This window comes from Grammomys surdaster, unplaced genomic scaffold (assembly GCF_004785775.1).
Source record: "Grammomys surdaster isolate TR1022 unplaced genomic scaffold, NIH_TR_1.0 125604, whole genome shotgun sequence".
Lineage (NCBI taxonomy): Eukaryota > Metazoa > Chordata > Mammalia > Rodentia > Muridae > Grammomys > Grammomys surdaster.
This window is the reverse complement of record NW_021620447.1, coordinates 1,165,485-1,185,528: the sequence shown is the minus strand read 5'-3', so window position 1 is coordinate 1,185,528 and position 20,044 is coordinate 1,165,485. Positions and strand designations below refer to the sequence as shown.

Genomic DNA, 20,044 nt, shown 5'->3' with positions numbered 1-20,044 from the left:
GGGGGAAAAGGGGGAAAAAGGGAAAAAAAGGGAAAAGGGGGGAAAAGGGGAAAAGGGGGAAAAAAGGGGAAAAAAGGGAAAAAAGGGAAAAAGGGAAAAAAGAGGGAAAGGAAAAAAGAGGGAAAGGGAAAAAGGGAAAAAAGAGGGAAAGGGAAAAAAAGAGGGAAAGGGAAAAGGGCGAGAGGGGGAAAAGGGGGGAAAGGGGGGAAGGGTGGGAGGGGGAGGGGGGAAGGGGGAAAAAGAAAGAGGGAAAAAGAAAAAGGGAAAGAGGGAAAGAAAGAGGGAAAGAGGGAAAGAAAGGGAAAGAGGGAAATAAAGGGAAAAGGGAAAAGAAGGGAAAAGGGGAAGGGAAAAAAGGGGAAAGGGAAAAAAGGGATAGGGAAAAGGGAAAAGGAAAAGGAAAAAAGGGAAAGGGAAAAAGGGAAAGAAAGGGAAAAAGGGAAAAAGGGAAAGGGATAAAAGGGAAAAGGGGAAAAGGGAAAAAGGAAAAAGGAAAGGAAAAAGGAAAGGAAAAAGAAGGAAAGGAAAAAGGAGTGGAAAAAGAAGGAAAGGAAAAAGAAGGGAAAGGAAAAAGGAATGGAAAAAGAAGGAAAGGAAAATGAAGGAAAGGAAAGGGAAAGGAAAATGAAAGGAAAAGGAAAGTAAAGATAAAGGAAAGGAAAAAGCAAAGGAAAGGAAAAAGGAAAGGAAAGGAAAGGAAAGGAAAAAGGAAAGGAAAGAAGGAAAGGAAAGGAAAGCAAAAGGAAAGGAAAGCAATAGGAAAGGAAAGGAAAGAAGAGGAATTACAAAGGGTTAAAGGAAATCTTTGAAGTAGTGTGAAAAGGAATCCATTGTGGGTGGTGATGATGTTGCTTGTTAACATGACTATAGTGAAAATCTCACTATAGCACAAAATAAATCAAGTGATACATTTTGAAGATTTATTTATATTTTAGATTTTCTTTTTGAATGTTCTCCTACATGTGTGTATATGTACCACATCCATGCCTGGTGCTTGCAGAGACCGTAAGAGGGCAGACAATTCTCTGTTATTGGAATTACAAAGGGTTGTGAGCTGTCAGGATGATGTTAGGAATGGAATTTTGTTCCTCTGGAAGAGCAGGAAGTGCTCTTAAGGGCTAAGTCATCTCTCAGGACTGTGCTAGGCTCTTAAGTATGCTTTTTATTATGCGTTTATACTCTAGTAAATCTGTTAAAATTATATCAATAAGCATACTTGTGAATTTGATTGATATCTTGATATATGCATCAAATTTAAATGAGGGTATTATAATTTTATTTAATCTCAACTTAACAGTTCAGGTAGTTTGGGAAACCTCACAGCTCCATGCAACGCGCACTGTGGTTGTGAAAGCTCCATCTATTCTTCTGTGTGTGGAAGAGATGAGACTGAATATTTCTCTCCCTGCTTTGCAGGCTGCCTTGCTTCTAAAACCCTACACTATGAAAAGGTAAATTTTCTTATGCTTCCTCCTCACCAGTAACCTAGACAATTTGTAGATAGTGACTAGATTTTACCCCTAGCTCTCTCTAGAATTATTTCCCATATTTTTATTTCAACAACATGGAAAGAAATCTTACTTTGTGTTTTCAGAATTCCTCTTCAGCAGCACTCACTGAACATTGAACATAATTATTCACACACCCAAGGTTTTACCAGTGCTATCCTGTGAGTTATCTTTCCTTCAAATGTATCTTCTGGTGAGATTCAAAATGCACATTCTGTATTTTCCTTCTGTTTCCTATTTCTGCTTCACAGTATTTCAGATATGAATATTATTTTTAAGTATGTGGGGAGATTGAATATAGTGTTCTCCTGCTGACCTATATCCCCACTCCCTAGTTCTTTGTGCACCAGATCTTACCATATATAAAAGGCTTTCACAAAATGTATCTGACATTCTAGGAAACTGAGAGCTACAGAGAACTCATGTGAATTGAAGAAATATGATATAACTGAGTTGTATCTGCTTTCTGTTTTAAAGAACTCCCCACTGACTTTACTAAAACATAATGTAGTTACACATCTTTTGGCCCTAACAGGAATTTCTTATTCCTTGGACTGCTACGATCACCCAGATTTTTTTTTCCCCTAGAACTTCTGTTGTAGAGAGCAATTACAAATCTACTTGTCTAAATTTATGGGTTTTTTTGCCATTTGTGTGTATACATGTTTTGTTGCATGTATGTGCGTGTGTGCATGTGAAACACATGTGTACAAGTATGAGACCATTTGATATTAAAATGAAGTACTGGTCAGAGGACAATCTCCAATATCTTTTCCATCATCAGTTTACCTTGATCTTTGAGGTAGCCTTTCACAGGCTTGGAGTTCTTCCAAGTAGGCTAGGGTACCAGGCCCTCAAGAGCCCCAGAGATCCACATATTTCCATCTTTGCAGCAGCAGGGTTACAAGTACACCTCCACACTTGAATTTTTATGTAGGTGCTGGGAATAAAATCAAATCCCCCATTCTTGGCATTTAGTAAATGCAGCTGTAAATGTCCCCCATGACACAAATACATCAAATGTATGTTTAATGTGAGGCTTAGCACAGCATCATTATTGAACTACTTTTCTGTGAAGGGAATTCTGTTTAGAAACATTCATCTCATGAAATACTTTATAATTGTTTTACGTTTCTACAAGGAAATTAATTCATAATGCATATCAAATATTAATGGATTCCACAAAATTGTCACACATCATGTATGATAGCATTCACTACCTATAAATGAAAAGAAAATTTTTCGGTGAAGAGTGCAGCTGCCAGAAGTATAGAAAGTCAATTATCATAGATGAAAACAATATCATTTAAGTCAAATTAACGAAAACAAAGACTGTAGTTAGAGAAATCTGATATGAATGAAACTGAAGAGTATACAGACTCAGCATTAACTTTGAATGGGAAAGAACTAAAACAATAGAATAATTTTGAACAATGATGGAGAAACAATTCCTATACAAAAATGAAAAATCTATGTCTTTTTTCATATTAATAGTCAGCATTTAGGCCTCTTTGAGACCACAATTTAAGCTTCTAAAAATGCTCACATATTTATACACTAAAACCCTTGGGGATTTCCTTCATGATCTTGCCCCTTTGACTGGTTCTTGTTAGCTGATGCAGCTCTGAGTATAAGATGACAGAGCTGAGAACTTCTATCAGGAGCTTCTTTAACTTAACAGAGACTTTATTCCCATAATCAATGGAGGGGATAGTTTACTTCGGAAGCATTAAGGAATCTTTTAGGTGCCAAAGGATGGTGACAGCTTTCTGTCAGAGTTCACAAAGTATTGCAAAACAGAAAGTGTATCTCAGATTGTACAGAAAATGAAAGATAATGAATGGACTTTTTTCTTTTATACTTGAATTTGTAACATAATCTTAAACAAGAAGAAGGTATGGCAATCCTACATATGAAATAGATATTGCAAGACATACAAACATGGGCTGGAGAGATGGCTTAGTGGTTAGGGGCACCGTTTGCTCTTCCAGAGATCCTGAGTTCAATTCCCAGCAACCACATGGTGGCTCACAACCATGTAATGAGATACAATGCCCTCTTCTGGTGTGTCTGAAAACAGCTACAGTGTACTCACATATATAAAATAAATAAATCTTTTTTAAAAAAAGATATAACAAACATATAAAGCAAATCATAGAGGATTCTGATGAGAGAGATAAGATACATGCAAGAAGCTATAAGTATGTTTCTCATTCATCGAAATATTTATTTACATGTGAAGTATAGTGGATATTTTAAATAATTGAGATTTTCCTTGGGATAGCCCAAAGATTAATATATGTTATTTTTTAATAAACAGAAAGGAGCTTTTAGAATCTCTTTCACCTGACATATCTTTAAACTATTTGTCCTGATTTTGTATAGTTTTTAGCATCTTGTTTATTCATTTTATTTAGTGTACATGTATGTGTGCATGTGTATTCCAGAAGGTGGTAGTAAATGTCTTCCTCAGTTGCTCTCTGTCTTAAATTTTGAGACAGGGTCTCTCATTTAATCTGAATCTCATCCCCTTCATTAGGCTGGATGGCCAGTTATCTCCTTTCTCATTTTCCAACCCAGAACTAGGGGAATAGACTCCCTTTTCCCATGGGTATTGACTATTCAAATTTGGTTCTTCTTGGTGCATGGCAAGCATTCTACTGAATGAGTCCTTTCCCAAGCTCTATATTTGATTCTTTTTATTTTTTTATAGGCACTCATACATTTTATTTTTTTAATTGTTTTAAATAGAAAATATTTTCTACAATATATACTGAGTAAAGTTCCCCCCATTACACTCCTACTAGATCCTCCTTACATCACTACCTATTCAAACCTACCTTTATTTCTTTATATCATTAAAAGGCAATCAGGATAGCAGTCGTCGTCGTCGTCGTCGTAGTAGTAGTAATATATTTTATAAGCTAGAGTAGAACAAAACATAGAAAAGAAAAAGAGCTGAAGAAAAAGCATTTAAAAATAAAAAAACAACGCATATAGATGCTAAGAGACACTCATTTAACATTCATAGGAAACCCTGAAAAAAAAAACTAAAACTATACTTTATAAACAAATTATCTGTAGTTAGTAAATAAATAAATAGACAAAGCATTGTGAGACAGACAGACAGACAGACAGACAGACAGACACACACACACACACACACACACACACAGAAGGACAGACAGACAAAAGACAGGCGGATGGGCAGGTAGATGAGCAGAGGGACAGACAAGTGAACAGACAGACAGACAGATAGATATTTTGTTGGAGTTTGTTTTTTACTGTCCAGCAATTGATGCATGCAGCCTGCCCTTGAAAGTAGTTTAAGTTCCCATTGAGACTTGGTTGGAGAACACTGTTTTTTCATTTACAAGTGATTGTCAAGTGGATATCACTTCTGTGATAGGGATAAGAGCTTGTATCTACTTCCCCTCTCAGAGCTGGTAACCCAGTCAGGCCCAGACGTGTATATACTACCACAGTCTCTGTGAGGTCATATGTGCATCAGTCCTGTTGTGTCTAGAAACCTTGTTTCCTTGGTGTTCTCTATGCCCTCCACCCCTGAAAAATTTTTCTTCTGCTCTTCTGAAGAATTCTCTGTACCCTTAAACAGGGGGATTTGACAGAAACATCCCATTTAAGGGTGTTCCAAGAGCAATCACTCTCTGCAGTTATGAGTCTCATTATTTATTCCCATCTGCTGCAGGTGGAAGCTTCTCTGATGATGGCTGAATAAGACACTGATCTATGTGTATAGCAGAATATTATTAGGAGTCATTTTATGGCTATATTTTGTTAACAAAGCAGTAGTATTAGATATTTTCACCATGGTCCCATGGCCTAGGAAGTGATTTGTCTTTGCCACTACGAAGTGTTGAGGATGGGTTCTGTCTCATAGAGTGTCCTTAAATCCAGGCAGGTATGTATTGGTTACTATAACAATATTTGTGCCACTATGAAATCAATATTTTTTTCAGGAAAACCACCATTGTAGATCACAGGTTTTATACCTATATTTGGTGATTACAGTTTTCTTTTGTAGCATGCAGAGTATCTTACAGTACCTTATATGTGAACACTAGTTAGTAGGGATGAAGGCTCTATGTAGGCATCAGCGAAACTTCTTCAAATTCAGTGAGTTATGTAAATGTTTTCAGCAAGAAGACCTTACCATCAGTTGGGAAAACAAATTATATTTTACCCTTGGCAAGGGCCCGAGTTGCTTGGGAGTTTCCATGGACTTCTTTGGCCAACAATTTTAGATGTAACTGATTCCCATCACTGGAGGTTACTTTTGTTGGGAAAGGATATGTACTTTGTTCTTTGTCTCCCCTGTTATTTGGTGATTCCATTGAATTTATTTCATATATGTATATATGTTAAGAATCTTCTACTGTACTTAGGCTTGCACACAACCTTTCAAGTGCCCTCAGTATCAGCTGTCCTTCCCCATATTTGCTCCCTTAATTATCTCTCATCCCCGTTTCCCAGTTGATCTCCCATCCTAGTCCCTCACCCACTCCCATACATCCATACCTATCCTGTTTTCCCCTCCTAGGGAGATCCAACATTCCTCCAAGTCTCTGACTCTACACTTACATCTATCCTCTGTGATTCCATGAAGTGTAGCTTGCTTACCATTGACATAAAGGGAATTATGCATATATAAGGGAATCTATAACATATTCATCTTTTGGGGGTCTGCATTATCTGATGCAAGATTACTTTTTTCCTAGTTCCATTCATTTAGCTGTAATTTCCTCCTTTCTTCTCCTCTCCCTCCTGTTCTTTCTCCTCTTCCTCTTCCTCTTCCTCTTCCTCCTCCTCTTCCTCCTCCTCCTCCTCCTCCTCCTCCTCCTCCTTCTTTTTCATCTCCTCCCACTCCTTCTCCTCAGCTGAGTAGTATTCCATTGTGTAAAAGTACCATGGTACCATATTTTCTTCATCTATTGATGGACATTTATGTTCCCAGTTTCTGGCTGTTTTGAATAGATCAGTAATGAACATTTTTGAGCAAGATTCTCAGTAATAGGATGCAGATTCTTTTAGGTATATGCCCAATATTCATATAACTTAATCTCATGGTAGATCTGTTAAGAGATTCTTGTGGAACCGCCTGTGGATTTCCATAGTGGCTGTAGAAGTTTACAGTCCTACCTGTTCATATATTTCAAATGGCGTACACTATTACTGTTTCTTTTCTACAGTCAAATTTGCACATTTTTTAATATTTTTATACTTTCTCATGGTATTATTTTCTTTCTGCTTGAAGAAGTTCTTCATCATTTCTGAGAACTTTTAACTGGTCATGGGATGCTGGGTTCCTCCAAGCAATTAAAAGACACAATTTTAGACTTTCTGATTCTATGCTAAACACCCAAGTAAAACAATAGGAAGAAACAAAGATTTATGTTTACTCATGCTTTCAAATTTTTAGCCACTTGTAGCTGGCTGCACTAGTTTTAAGTCTGTGGGGGGAGCCTAAACTCTTCCTCAGCTTGCATTCAGGAAGGAAGGGGAAGCAGATGAGTGGACCTGCACTGACTGACTAGTTGAACCTTTATTTCCTTCTGAACCCTTCATACAAGGCATCAGTTCTCATGTTCAAGTCCACTAACTAACCTGTAGAACTGACCTCATATATACACAAGCCAAACTGATGATCAAAAGTCACCACCTAGGAGCTCTGTTGTTATCTTCTGTCTATATCCAGATACATTTAGAATTTTCCAATTGCTTTGTGCTATCTGTAGTTTCACTTAGCCTGAATATAATTTTCACTTGATTGATTGATTGATTGATTGATTGATTTGTTTGTTTGTTTGGGGGATTTGTTATACATCTTGAGTCTGGATGAATGTCTGGCATTTGTTATCCTATCCCTACCTAGCAAATTAGTAATACACTTAAATACACTTATGCCTTTAAATAACATTAGTCATAACCTACCAATTCTGAGTTCAGAACCCAAGACACAGGATAACTTAGTTGTATGGAAAGAAATCAGGGTGCAGGGCCATGCTCTGCTCTTTCTAGAAGCTCTGAGAATGAATAATTTGTAAGCACATTTATTTCTTTGAGATTGAAGGAAATGAAATGTGTACTTTTTGCTAGCTCTCTTCAGAAGCAGTTTTCACTATTATGGACTACTCAAATTCTTGAAGAGATGAATCCTTTCTCTCAAGGCCAACAAAATAGAATCTTATGTTGCCTGCTTTGAAACACTGGCATCAGGAAAAGCCTAGTATGGCTTTAAGCTCCCCTTGGCAGGTGAGGTTGACCCAAAGTAGTTTCTTTTTTCATTACACATGAAATATTGTTTGGAAAGGGAACTAAAAGCCATGGTTTCTTTGCCTGGGTATTATGCAGTTATGCATGAGCTATGGAAGAAATCAACACAGGCATCTTGAATTCCATCCTAAAACAGGCAGGAGGGGTCTCTTCTACAATGGCTCACACTTTTTAGTATTCCCTGTATGTTTCCATTTGTTCTTCTATTTAAAAGTAGTTGTTTCCATTGATGTGTTTCACAGTCATTAATTGATCTTTATTCTATAGTGATTCCTCTGCAATTGATCTGTTTCACAGTCATTAATTGATCTTTATTCTATAGTGATTCCTCTGCAATTACACCAAAGTTCTAATTTCACTTTTAATGTCTGTAAAAGTAACTTGTATTTGCCTGACTTAACTGTCTTAGATGTTTATTGCTGAATAGGCTCAGGATTTCTGGCTCTTTCTGAACTCTGGCTGGTTCAGCTAAGGTGTTCTGGCACAGACTCCTCTCTGAGTTGATTCAATCTGGCTACTCTCAGCTTTTGGATCACTCTGCCTTGCCTCATACCAACCTTGGCAATCTGTTCTAATCTTCTGCCTCCTTCTCATTCTCTGGTTCTTTCTGTCTTTACCTGGATTTGTATATATAAAATTTTCCTGGTAAAAACTGTTACATACACACACATCACATCTCCTCCTACCATATTGCTCTTCTATCTGTTTCCTCTCTACTCTCATAAGACGTAGGAGTATCCTATATCTGACTCATTCTGCCAAATATTTCCCTGATTCATCACTTTGTCTTCCTCTCAATTAGACATCATTATATTGGATTAAAGGTGTATCTGTATTCCAGCTAGAGGAAATAAAGGTATGTGATATGTTCCCATCGCAACCAGATCAGACAGACCTAGGATTTTGTAAGTTAGTCTTCACCAGAGCAACCATATTGCTCGATTAAAATTCTTCTACAGTGATCCCATGATATCATAGAATATAAATGTCTAGCAATGTTATGCATACTTTGTTCTTTTTAATGTAATTTCTGATATACTGTTTTCTTATACCTTCACCAACCATATCAAATAAGACTTTACTGATATTTTTGTTTTATGTCTTAATTTTAAGCCCATTTTACTTCGTTTTAATCTGCTCATAATAACAATAAATTATGAATATCACACATTAAAAAGATTGCCTAGTTACACAGTTTCCAATTCTTGTTTGTGTTTTATTTCTGAGACTGTGTTATGTGTTTGGCACTCTGTTATATCTCATTAATGGATTATTCTTACTTCATAAAATATTCCTCTTCATGACTGGTAACTACAGTCTGTCTTCAAGTCTATTTTCAGTGATTTTAGATTCTTAATGTTAATTTTCTTTTGATGATTATATCAGATTCATTTTCCATGTATCTGTATCTTCATATTTAATGTGTTATGGCTATTATATCTCTTTACCTAACACTTGCACATATCTTTAAATTGCAATTTCAACATTTAGGTTAATATTTAATATATCTGATATAGAATTTTGATCTAGTTTCATTTTATTAATGTTTTTAATTTTTCAAATAAAAATCATTGGCTCACAAATAAAAGAAAAATCATACACATTGTTTAAGTTAGCCACTCAACCAAATAATTGATTAGTCCTGAATTCTTTTCTATTATTGGAATTCAATATATTTTTGGTGCTTCAATTCAATGAGATTTTTATAACCTATCTCCTATAATTTATAAACACCATTCATCATTAGCTCATAAATGCTACATGAAATGGCATGATTTTCGTCACTCTTCTCACCTGTAGTTTACCATTGTTTTTGTGATGTTTCTATGTGTGTGAAGGAGGCCAAAATGCATGACCAGCAAGAATGCCTTTCTAATATCAATACTTTTGATTTGAGCATAGTCATAAAGAAATTCTCTGCCCTCTCTCAATTCGCCTAAAAGCAGGGGAACATCATTCAGCATGGAGCTGTCTCTGCTACAAAGGAGGGAAGTTCATTTATAAGGCATCTCTAACGAGTTTAGATAGAACTCTGAAGAAATCTATGAGCACCTTTTTTTTTTTCTTTTAGTTTATTGGCGTAAACTCTCTACTGATTCTGGGATTTCTTGGAGCTGTCATGTAAGCCTGAGGTCTAAGGTACTCACATTCTGAGTTCTCATCTGTGGAGGCAGATCCTTGATGCACCTACTAGCATCAATTAACTTGAGTAGTTTTCTCGATTAAAAACAAACTGGTGGCTATTTTTTGTGAGCATTATGACTAATATGCTCCCTTTTGCTTTCAGTTCTTACCAAAGGTCTAACCTTTCAAGTATTTCCTCATCTCCATCCCCTTATGTTCCTTAACCTAATGTGCAATTACCAATTTTTATACAACTTACATTTTTCATTCCCTTCCTGGTTTTTGTTTTGTTTTGTTTTCTTATTGTTTCACATTCTGCTCTAGCTCTAGCAGTGCTTGGTCACTGAGCTTGTCAAACAAGTTTCTAGCTCACTGCTCTATGCCTGACTGCTTTCCTTCTCTTATCTGGAACACATTTCCTGATAGCTTTGTAATGTTCTTCCAATCATTTTTTAAAAATTTCTTCTCAAATAGTACTCCATAATTTACTCATTCCCTGATTCTGCTAAGTACAAAAGTTATTTCCCCTAATACTGCCTGCAATTTTTCTTGCCCTTTTTTTCTTGATAATAACCATATATGCATCGTATAAAAGTTTCTTCTGAGAAGTTTAATTGCTTGACTTTCTAAGTAGAAAGCTCTCTAATGGCAAATAGATATTGGTTGTATTATTTACAATATGCTCCCTCAAATGAAAATGATGTTTAGCACACAGACATCTGAAAAATTGGTGGAATGAATAATTTTAGTTTGAGCATTTGTATATTTATGTTATTTAATGTGCCCTTAATCACTTGGGCCCAAGAAATTTTTATACTTGTTTTGGGGAGCCTATTTACTTTGTTGTTTCTCTGTAAAAAATATTGTTTTGTAACTCAGGATATTTTTAATGACCTAATAAATTCCAAAATAACCTCTTTATCTCCAATAACTGTGTAAGTCTTTTTACATGTGAGTGTGTGTGTGTGTGTGTGTGTGTGTGTGTGTGTGCTTCTGTCTCCCTTGTCCTGGGATTACAATTACTCTTTTGTGTGTTCTTAAACCTTTGATTCCTGGAGCAATGTGTCTACTGTGTTTAATAAAAATTAAATCTGTCATGATTATACAGAAAATAAAGTATTAGCATGATTACACAATCTTTCATACTTGAGTAATTATCCATATTTCAAATATCAGCTAAAATCTAATTTTATTAATTACATTATCTTTAATTGCCATAATTTATATTACTATCCAATGATAACAGATTTAACCTAAGTAGGCTACTATTTCTTAAATTTGTAGAACACTTTCTTATTTACAACAATTATTCATCCACAAATACCTACAAAAAAAGTAATTCACTGATGGGCAGTATATCTCTGATTTTACAATTTTACATTTCTAATATATAGCAGGTTTGTATGAGAATATTATTAAAACAATGAGTTGTTATCTGGGTGTTGTGGCCCATGCCTTTAATCCCAGTACTCTGGAAGCAGAGACAGCCAGAACTCAGTGAATCCCAGACTAGCCAAAGATACACAGTGAGACCCTGTCTAAGGTATGCTGAAAGGATAAGAAACAGTCTTCTCCAGGGAAGATTATACCATCTGGTTATTAGTGGTCAGCCCTGCACACATATATTTAAGTAACATTATACAGACTGAGCTAAAGAAGCTATGAATTTGAAAGGGGAAAAGATAGCAAGAGTTGGAGAGGGTAAGAGAATCAGAAAATAACATGATTATATTTTAATCTAAAATATATTTTAAAAAAATGAAAAACTAGGCAGTCTCCCTTTGTATATTAACTAAACTTTATATTTTATACTAATAAGACTATTTTCTCATGGCTTCATCTGAAATACTTTTTCTAACATCAATATTAATAGACATTCTACAATTGTTCTTGTATTAAACATGGATTGGCAAATGAAGATTCTGAAACTGAACGCATCGATGCCACTTACGGAAAATGTAACACCAACTGTTATGCATTGCCTTTGTTTTTTGCTTTTTTCTTCTCTTCAATTGCTTTTTCTAGTGCAGCTACTATACCAATCACCTTGATTATCCTCCGGTAAGTATATCATATTCATAATTATTATATATTTAGCACATAAAATGATATATTTAGAAATTCTTCAGATTTTTGTAGCAAAAGATTTTCTTTTTTAAAGTAGAGAAAATATTTTTTATTGTTAAGAGTCATGTATATGTATAATTTTTACTTTTACTTGTTTATTAAAATAATTTGTGTACTACCACACGTCACCCACAGGTAATATCACTGATATTTGTTTTCAGAACTTTACCTTCCAGTTTGCATTCACTGGGCATAGCTGTGACCTTTACAACTTTGAGATTATTTGGTAAGTATTTTCAGCTATTTTTAATGTATTTACTTGTTTATTTGTTGTATGTAAATTTGCATATATATACTTAAAATTATAAGTATGTAATTATGTACAATAACACAAAATAAATGAATAGAAGATCATTCTAAATATTATAGGAGCCAATTACAGAGAAAATAAGTGAAATAAAAGCTATGGAGTTAAACCAAATATGCATAAATTATATTGCATCAGCTGAAACCACACATTTGAACCAAAGTATCTTCATCATCTCATACATATGAATCTGAGAGATTGAACAAAACATTAACATACTCAAAAGTAATTTCATTTTTCTTGTTGGCTTGGGAAGTAACCAAATAGAATAAGTTCTTTTAAAATAGTTTCATCACCAATGTTGACAGTCCCTAATGTGATGTTTCTGTGGATAGATATAATTACCTCAGGAACATATTGGATATTCTGGGGCATCTTCCAAATCTATGATAAGATCTAAAACTGGCTCAATATTTTAAATGTCTGGGAAAGTAGCAACAGCTATTATGAGTTCATATTTGCAACAGCTTAGTCATGTCTAGGGGACAGTGTTGTTCTCTCTGTCCTCTAGCTCTTAACATTGCCTCAACCAGTCTCCTATGATGTTTCCTGAGACTTTGATAAAAGAAGGGTGATACAGATGTCACATCTATAGATGAGCACTCACAGTGAAATATTCTTAACACAAGTCTGCTTTAAGTACTACCTGATGCAGTAAGAAGCTTCTCAGATGCAGATTAGGAGCAGCAGAAATGTATAGAACTAAGGATTATTCAGGATGAAATTTCACACCATGACCATTTAGAAAACAACATCAATATGCTCCTTACTAGGGTATATGATTCTCTACCCATGTGAGGGTTTTTTGTTACCATGTTTATAGTACTAGTCATTAATTCCTTTCTGCAAAGCAGTCCTCAGAATCAATCATGATAGTGGTTGCTTGTCCCGATAAATGATCTTACCACTATTGCACCCTAGGCCTGCCTGGTGAATTTGTAGTGTAGTTTCCACTCATTTGTATTTTTAACCTGAAGTGTACGATAAAACTAGAAATGGGACATTGTTTGCTGGGATGCATTTGCAGAGGAGGGATAGTAGAATATACAGGTGAGATGAAAATAGAGAGTGAGAAAATAGAGAACAGAGGGGTTCAGGCATGTTGTGAAGTGATGAAGCTGTAGAAAGAAGGACCAGGGGAAGCCTTAGACAAAATAAAGTTTTCTGGAAGAAGTCTCATGGGCAACAATGATCTTGCCATCTCAGCAAAAAATTAATAAAGAGGAATAATAGAACTCATGGGACATGAAAAAAATGCAGGATTACAGAGTATTAACGTTTTAAGAGGATAGGGATGAGAGGGAAGACAGGAGATATAGGGGATGAATCAACCAAAATTAAAAAAAAAACTATAATGGAGACTTATGAAATCCCACTCCTTTATAGACTAAATGAAAACAGAAGACATGAATAGGAAATGTATTTTAATTTAATGGACAGCAGCATGTTGAACCAGAAAGTGTGAGTGTGTGTGTGTGTGTGTGTGTGTGTGTGTGTGTGTATGTGTGTGTGTGTGTGTGTGTGCATGTTTGGGTGAGTGTGCACAGTTGGATTCACATACAATTCCATACACCCACTGGAGAATCTTGAAATATATTACCCCAGGGTAAGGGAAGAATACTGTAGAGACATAAAAAACAGAATGCAATCATAAAGCAGTATTAAGTCATTTTCAGTCAGTGAAAATCTCAAAGTTGTGTATCTTTAAAGATACTAGATGTCACAAAATCATGTAGTTTAGTTTCTTTGTTCTAGATATGTCTCATAAATATTCCCTGCAAATTCAGCAATTTAGACAGAATTTTAAAGTCATTTCAAACTACTGATATTGGTATACATTCAGGGATCAGAATACTAATAAGCCAATCAATAAGAAAACTATAACAATTTTAAATTATATATGTAGGAGTATGTTGTGTGGTTTTTAAAGAAAATGCTATTCTAATCCTACTCAATAGTGTTTTTATGAAGAACTCATAATCACTGACTGTTTTCTAGGATCCATACCAGGACCACTGCTTTTTCAAGTAACAGCAAGTAGTTCTTGTACTTACTGGGACATTAATAAATGTGGAATCAAAGGACGTTGTTGGATCTATAATAAGTTAAAAATGATGTCCATATTGATGGGATTATGTAAGTGATGTAATGTTCATAAATATAAGTAAATAAAGTAATTTTAGAATTTGCAGTTATTTATAGCAAGATAATAATTAACCATGAGCAAATAAGTTCATAATTAAAGGCTTGCACAATCATGTAGGATATATTATATAAACTTGTATTATAGAATTTATGTAAATACTTGTAATATGATATTAAATGCACTACAGTTCTGTGTTTTTCTTTAAAAAGGGGGTATAAGTTGTATAATTTCAATCTGTTAACTAATTTTCCCTGTACAGTTATATGGCCAAATTGATTTCTCTTGACAGTTTTTATTTTTGCAATATTAAATATTAGATAAATTTATATAAAATATTATAGATGTAAATAGCATCTTCAAAATCCTTTTATCTCTCTGAAGACTAAACCTGATTTTTTTGTAATACAAGACATATTTTTTAATATTTCAGTTAATGAAAATTTCACGTTTACTTAGTATCAAATCCTCTTATCTCTCTGAAGACTAAACCTGATTTTTTTGTAATACAAGACATATTTTTTAATATTTCAGTTACTGAAAATTTCACATTTACTTAGTATCATTCTTCAAAATATATATTTCCACATGTTATTGAGTTGGGTACAGAGTTGGTATTTACTGGATAAACAGAAAGCAGAGAGAATGATATGTCAACAGGAAAAACCTTCCCCCCAGTCTAATGATACACTTTTTCCACTGAGGATGCTCCATGTTCCCAAGTAGTGCCAACAACCAGGAAACCAAGTGTTCAAATTGCTTAACCTATGGGACATTCTCAAACTCCCACATTCCACTTCCTGCCTCTCATAAGCTCAAGGCCACGCCATAATGCAAAATTCATCTGGTCAACTTTTGAAAGTATCTAGAAAATACAAGTGTCTCAATGCTGTTTAAATGACCAATGTCCAAAGTCTCTTTGTAGATTCAAGGCAATCTCTTAGATATAAGCCCCACATAAAATCAAACAACAGTTACATACTTTCAGTAGCTAAAGCACATTAGACACATTGCCTTTCCAAAGGGGAGGAATTGGGAGATAGAGAGGAGAAAGCAGACCAAAGCAAGTTCAAACCTCACGAATGAACATGTCTAATCCTGTAGTTGCATGTGAAGTACCCAGAGCTTTAGATGTCTCTCACCCTCCAGTTTTGCTGACTATAACATATTTCTCCACTTGATGTTTGCTGCTCTCTCAGGTATATATTTCACTGCTCTGGCATCTCTATAATCTTATGTTTTCCACTGTCACCCAGGATTTACTTTTACACCTTCATAAAATGGACTTACAAGGCCTCCTAAACATTCAGAGCCTTTCTCTTGAAGAGACTCTCCTGCTGTGTGTTTGCTGGCCTCAGTAACATACTGAACTTTTGAAGGAGGGATTTAAACATTCCCCCTTTTACTTTTCCATCTACCATAATCCTACAGTACCTTGTCAGAACTAGCTTCCAACTTATCATATACTCTCACCCCTGGAATCATATTTGTAGTAGTCTTTGTAAAGTTCCTCAGAGCAGAAAATACTCAGGCTCTCTTTAACAAATTGGAAAATTATGTGGGTACACCTATGGTACCTTTTCCTTTATTCCAGTGAAGAATTCTGTACTAGTGAAAAATCTGCTTGAATATGACATCCTCTCTCCAGCACTTGCCTTAACTGTAACACTAAGCTTTCTAGTACTCTTACTGCATCCAAACTCTACATTTCAATTTCTTTCTGCCTTATTTCTCCTTCTTTGGCAGAAGAAATACATAAGAGAAATCAAAAACAACAAAGTCATGAGTTCAGTATTATGCTGTCTTGAAATGACTTCCACCATTGAAAGCATCCCATAATTTTTAATGAAGCTCGTAGAATATAGGAAGAAGATAGGCAATTTCTTTACCAAAATATCACAACAATGGCTACTAGCCAAGTTGTCTTACTTTCCCCCTGAAACTTGTTGAACTATACCTCTATAGTCCATATTTCTCTTGGCGCTATTGACTTTCAGTTTCCTACATGAATAACTTATGAAGTTCTGCATACACAATTCAACTGCTTGTCTACCCTACAGGTTCTTTAGAGTAATCTCACTCACTAGTACCAACTTTTGTGTTAGTTACTTTTCCGTTGCTGTGATAAAATGCAGTGACTAAAGCAGCTTATGGAAGTGACTGCCTTGAGGTGGGGGTTCCCAAATGATGAGAATCCACAGGTAGAAGGCACAAGAGGAAGGGGCAGAAATGATAGCGGAAGCAGGAAGCTAAGTGATCACATCTTCAAATGCAAACATGAAACAGAGAAGGTAAACTACAACTGGGATAATGTTATGATTCCCCAATCCTACCCCATTGAGATGTTTTCTTCAGCAGAGCCACCTCCTCTAACAGGGCCAACAACTGGCAATCAGTGTTCAAATACCTGAGGCTAAGGGCTAAATTCTCATTCAAACCACTACAATAAGTTTCTTTTAAAAGGAGGGCTTGGGGGAACAAATGGAAAAGGACATGGTTAAGTAGGGTGTGTCTAGGAAGAACTAGAAGGGTGAGTGGAGAATAAGCATATCAAATAGAATGTGTGAAATTCTGAAAGGATTAATTTTTTAATTACAATAAAAGAAACTCCATAACTTGCTTTAGAAAAAGAAAAAACAATATATATCTGACATAGGAATAAGGTGATACTAGGAAAACAGTTCACCTGTGGATAAACCAAAAGACTGCCTAACACAATGGAAATTAGTACTTCTTTTTCTTTATTTAATCTTATTTTTATTGGATATTTTATTTACATTTCAGATGTTATCCCTTAACCCCATCCCTCCCACATCCAGGAACCCCCTATTTCATCTCCTCTCCTCCTCCTTCTATGAGGTTGAGTCCCCACTTACCTCCCTCCTCACTCCTACCTCCCCACACTTGAATCCCCCACACACACTGCGTTCAGCCTTCTTGGGACCAAGGATCTCCTCTCCCATCTATGCCCAACAAGGCCATCCTCCCCTACATATATAGCTGGAGCCATGGGTCCCTCCCTATGTGCTCCCAGGCTGGTGGTTTAGACTCTGGGAGCTCTGGTTGGTTGGTATTGTTGCTCCCCTCATGGGGCCAAAAACCCTTTCAGCTCCTTCAGTTTTCTCTCTAACTCCTCCATTGGGAACCTCTTGATCAGTTCAGTGGTTAGCTGTGAGCATCTACCTCTAAATATGTCAGGCTCTGTCAGACCTCTAAGGGGACAACTATATCAGGCTCCTGTCAGCATGCACTTTCTGACATCCACATCAGCGTCTACCTTTGGTGACTGCACATGAGAAGGATATCCAGGTGGAATGGTCTCCAGACAGCTCCTCCTTCAGCTTCTGTCCCACACTTTGTCTCCATATTTGCTCTCTTGAGTATTTTGTCAGTTCTTCTAAGAAGGACTGAAGCATACACACTTGGTCTTCCTTCTTCATGAGCTTCACGTGCTCTGTGAGTTGAATCTTGGGTATTTCAAGCTTCTGGGCTAATATCCAATTATCAGTGATTACATACCATGTGTGTTCTTTTGTAATTAGATTACCTTACTTAGGATGATATTTTTTAGTTCCATCCATTTATCTAAGAATTTCTCGAATTCATTGTTTTAATAGCTGAGTAATACTCCATTGTATAAATGTACCACATTTTTTGTATCTATTTCTCTGTTGAAGGACATCTGGGTTCTTTCCAGCTTCTGGCTATTATAAATAAGGTTACTATGAACATAGTGGAGCATATGTCCTTGTTATATGTTGGAGCATCTTCTGGGTATATGCCCAGGAGTGGTATAGCTGGGTCCTCAGGCCATGCTATGTCCAGTATCTGAGGAACTGCCAGAATGATTTTCAGAGTGGTAGTACCATCTTGCAATCCTGCCAACAATGGAGGAGTGTTCCTCTTTCTCCAGATCTTCCCCAGCATCTATTATCATCTGAGTTTTTGAGCTTAGCCATTCTTACTGGTGTGAGGTGGAATCTCAGGGTTGTTTTGATTTGCCTTTCCCTGATGAGAAATTAGTACTTTTAAAGAAACAGAGGAAAGTGCCAGTATGCATTAATGGGACCTTAACCATGGTGCTGGTTCCCCATCACTAACTATGGCCTGAAGAGAAAGCACAAGTCATAAATTTTAAATTATAGACCATTTTGAAGAGCACAAGAAAACATGCATTTATCATTTGTCCCTCCCAGGATGCAAGTCTTCTTCTCTTTATCCAAGAACAGTATCTACCTGCTGACCAGTCAATAGCCCTCCTTGTTCAAATGTGACATGCTGTGGTATCACAGGGCTTGTGTTCAGGTAGCCTTTAATTTACATATAATAACATCCTCAAAATTATGAGAGAAGTATAATACCCAGATACTGTGGGAAGGAATCACTGAGAGTTTCTTTGTAATGAAATAAGAATGAACAAGAGTGCTTCATCAGGAAAAATAATATTGGATCAAGTTTCTAAGATTAACACCTGAAAACATTATCTCTCTGTGAAAGTACAAATAGAAAAAAAAAGAGTTATATTAATTTAGATATTTTACATAAAAAAATTTAAGAATGATGGACCTAGAACAGATGAATACTTAAATTTGGACAAAATATTAGTGGATAAATAACATGAATACAAGCTATGTTTTAGTTTAATGGATAGTAGAACCAGAAACTAAGCCAGAAAGTGAAGTTGTGTATGCTGTTTGTTTGAGTGTGAGCCATTTGGTGCTAAGCACAACTTCATACCTATTAGGAATCTTGGAATATATTCCCACATTAGTACTGGATAAAAGAAGACTACTATAGAAACCAAAAGAGAATGTAATCAGAAAGAAGTATGTAAACAAAAGTGAAATTCAGCAGAAAAGCAAAGCATAAGGACTAATTAGAACTTCAAAGCGAGCAAAGGTAGCATCACTTAGTAAACTTAGAACTATCACAGAAAATGGGCAGCAATCTAAAATGGATTAGGATGAATGGGTAATGACAACCTGACATTATGTATCAAAGATACATTCTGCCCTGAAAAAGAAGAAAAAATTCTCTGATAATATGGATAAGCCAGATAGATACCTTGTGTATTATTACTTTGTTTTGATTTCTATAAATCAATCTTGGTATTTTATAATGATAAAAATGATAATAGTAGTTGAGTCTTAGTACATGATAATGAAAAGAAGTGTATTTAGTTCACAGTTTGGGAGATTAAAATTTCATATAAGATTACAATTCTATAAGAGACTTTTGCTGCATCAGACCGTAGTCCTTGACATAGTCTGAATCTTGTCTGATAGAGACCTATCACATTGTGAGACAAGAAGAAAGAAAATCCAGAAGTTAGGTTCAGTGTTACCATGGAAAATAATCGATGTCAATTATTTGTAAAATCTATATTCCTAATGTTCCTATGAGTCTCCTGCTGGACCCTACCTCTTATAAAATTTATGACTATAATATTCATACAATGAGGTCAAGCTTCCAATGCATGAATTTCCAATCTTCAGCAACCCATTCCTGGCTTCCAAGATCCATGACATTCTCCTAATGTAA

The 20,044-nt window shown here is 35.7% G+C and overlaps 1 protein-coding gene across 1 annotated transcript in view; it reads left to right on the top strand.

The window, feature by feature from the left end:
- LOC114638533 (solute carrier organic anion transporter family member 6A1-like) overlaps nucleotides 1–20,044 on the top strand; it is an 86,608-nt gene that overhangs the window by 55,960 nt on the left and 10,604 nt on the right. Inside the window, exons 9-12 of the mRNA XM_028787044.1 lie at nucleotides 1,298–1,451; nucleotides 11,800–11,987; nucleotides 12,215–12,279; nucleotides 14,359–14,496. Of these exons, the coding sequence (XP_028642877.1) occupies nucleotides 1,298–1,451; nucleotides 11,800–11,987; nucleotides 12,215–12,279; nucleotides 14,359–14,496 (545 nt within the window). The remainder of the gene's footprint in view (nucleotides 1–1,297; nucleotides 1,452–11,799; nucleotides 11,988–12,214; nucleotides 12,280–14,358; nucleotides 14,497–20,044) is intronic.